This window comes from Wasmannia auropunctata, unplaced genomic scaffold, assembly GCF_000956235.1.
Source record: "Wasmannia auropunctata unplaced genomic scaffold, wasmannia.A_1.0 LD273981.1, whole genome shotgun sequence".
In the NCBI taxonomy this organism is placed as follows: Eukaryota; Metazoa; Arthropoda; class Insecta; order Hymenoptera; family Formicidae; genus Wasmannia; species Wasmannia auropunctata.
In genome coordinates this window covers 1-2,241 of record NW_012088909.1, presented here as the reverse complement: position 1 = coordinate 2,241, position 2,241 = coordinate 1, and the positions used below count along the sequence as shown (strand labels likewise).

The 2,241-nt window shown below is 27.8% G+C and overlaps 1 protein-coding gene across 1 annotated transcript; it reads right to left on the bottom strand.

Annotated features, from left to right (window-relative positions):
* Positions 1-7: 7 nt before the first annotated feature.
* LOC105461965 lies at positions 8-2,192 on the bottom strand (the record flags this gene model as incomplete). Its single annotated transcript, XM_011708490.1, has 3 exons — positions 2,080-2,192; positions 1,436-1,559; positions 8-910 (listed from the first exon to the last, which is right to left on the bottom strand). A coding segment is annotated over exon 3 (889 nt), but the record flags the coding sequence as incomplete, so codon positions are not given.
* Positions 2,193-2,241: the final 49 nt, after the last annotated feature.

The window sequence follows — 2,241 nt, the reverse complement described above, 5'->3', positions numbered from 1 at the left end:
GTATCACAAATTAAGGCTCCAATGCGACATGCAATATGTTGACCATTGATGTTAATACCATTCTGACATATTTCTGTAGCCTCATTGACAAAATCTTTTAAGAAATCATTAACATCCTCAGGTTTTTCATTGCCTTGATAAAGCCCAATCATAAAAACATTATCATATGGAATAATTGAGCCAAGTATAGGCCAAAACTGTTGTTGCGATGATTTTGTTAACGGTAATCCGTCAATGTTTATTGCTATTGTCAAGCAATCAATATTATCTTTCTTTGAAAATATTTGTCTTAGCGATTTTTCTAAACCAAAATGATAATATAAACCTGGTACAACTGTACGGATGTCTTGATGTCTAGGTGTCTTTAAAACTGTTCGTGCATCCGAAGAGAGTGTAGAAAAACAAGGATGTTTCCGTAATAATAATAACAATGCTCTTAAAGAGGTATGTGTTATTTGATGCTCTATAGCCCAGAATGAAAGATCATCTTGAAAATTACTTTCATGTTCAGATGCTACATCGCTTAATTCATCACGAGAAACGTTAAAAGATGATTGTTGTGATTCCGACTCATTGTCAGATTGTCTGTTTTCATGTTGTACAAATATATTATTATTTTCATGTTGTACAAATATATTATTTTCACGTTGTACAAAATCGACATTGTCAAATTCCATATTCTCAATATCTATTGTAGAATTATTTATGTCTTGATTTCTATCAATATTTACTTCTTTATTTCTATCAATATTTCTTGTGCATTTACTGTCATTACGCGACAATGAAATATTCTGAAATATGTTTTTACATATAAAATCTGCCTGTTGTGCTGCTAATCTTCTAAGATGTCGCTTAGATACATGTAAGGTATCTTTTCTTTGACGTTTTCGATCCATATCAAATGTTATATCTGTACAATATGAAAAGATTTATGATTGCAGACTAAATAATATTATATTATGTACTAGGATTGCCACAGAAAATAAAATCTTTTTCAGATGACAACGGAGAATTTTTTATAATTAATACGTAATCTTAAATTTTAACGTTTAGGAGCACAAATCACGGGAAAAATAGCATATATTATTAGAAGTAACACATAATGCAGAAAAAATGAGATATGTATTTAAAAGATGAAAGTAAGTTTAAAATAATCATTGTATATTCAACATATAGCATTCAAGCTTTAAAATTCCGATAGTACTTCTCAAAAATAAAAATATAATTTAATCATGTTCAGTTTATAAATATCTGATCCATTTTTTGATGTTAATTATGAATTAATAAAACACGATCTAGTCAGAATTTTTTTAACAAAAATACCAAAGTTGGATACATAAATTATTTTTTTCATAAGTTAAATTTAATAGAGCAATACAAATAAGTTATATTAGAAATTTTTATTACTTTTGATCAATTACAAAAAATAACATACCTATGAATACCTGTAAAGTATCTTCCGAATGCTGACCTTTGTATACAATATTTTCAGCGGCGCCAGAATTAAAAGACCACAATATAATTAAATAAAGTGTTTCACTACAACTCGACTTGAAATCCTAAAAGCAGAAAAGTTTTTTTTATCGTCGTTACATTTATTACGTTCGCTACATAGGTTAATTATTTAAGTTGTATATTCAACATATGACATTCAAGCTTTAAAATTCCGATAGTACTTCTCAAAAATAAAAATATAATTTAATCATGTTCAGTTTATAGATATCTGATCCATTTTCTGATGTTAATTATGAATTAAGGTGGTTTTATCGCCAACTCGATAGTGTAACGTTGTCACATAAACGTCACACAATCGCATATGTACAGTCTATGTGAAATGTTTTTATTAAATAACGTTTGTTTTTATTGAATTATCAGTCATATGGAGGGACTAACTTTTGAGTGGGACTTGCTCGATAAAACCACCTTAATAAAACACGACCTAGTCAGAATTTTTTTAACAAAAATACCAAAGTTGGATACATAAATTATTTTTTTTATAAGTTAAACTTAATAAAGCAATACAAATAAGTTATATTAGAAATTTTTATTACTTTTGATCAATTACAAAAAATAACATACCTGTGAATACCTGTGAAGTATCTTCCTGACCTTTGTATATAATATATTCAGCGACAACAGAATTGAAAGATCACAATATAAATAAAGTGTTTTATCACTGCAACTCGACTTGAAATCCTAAAAGCAGAAAAGTTTTTTTTATATCGTCGTTACATTTATTAC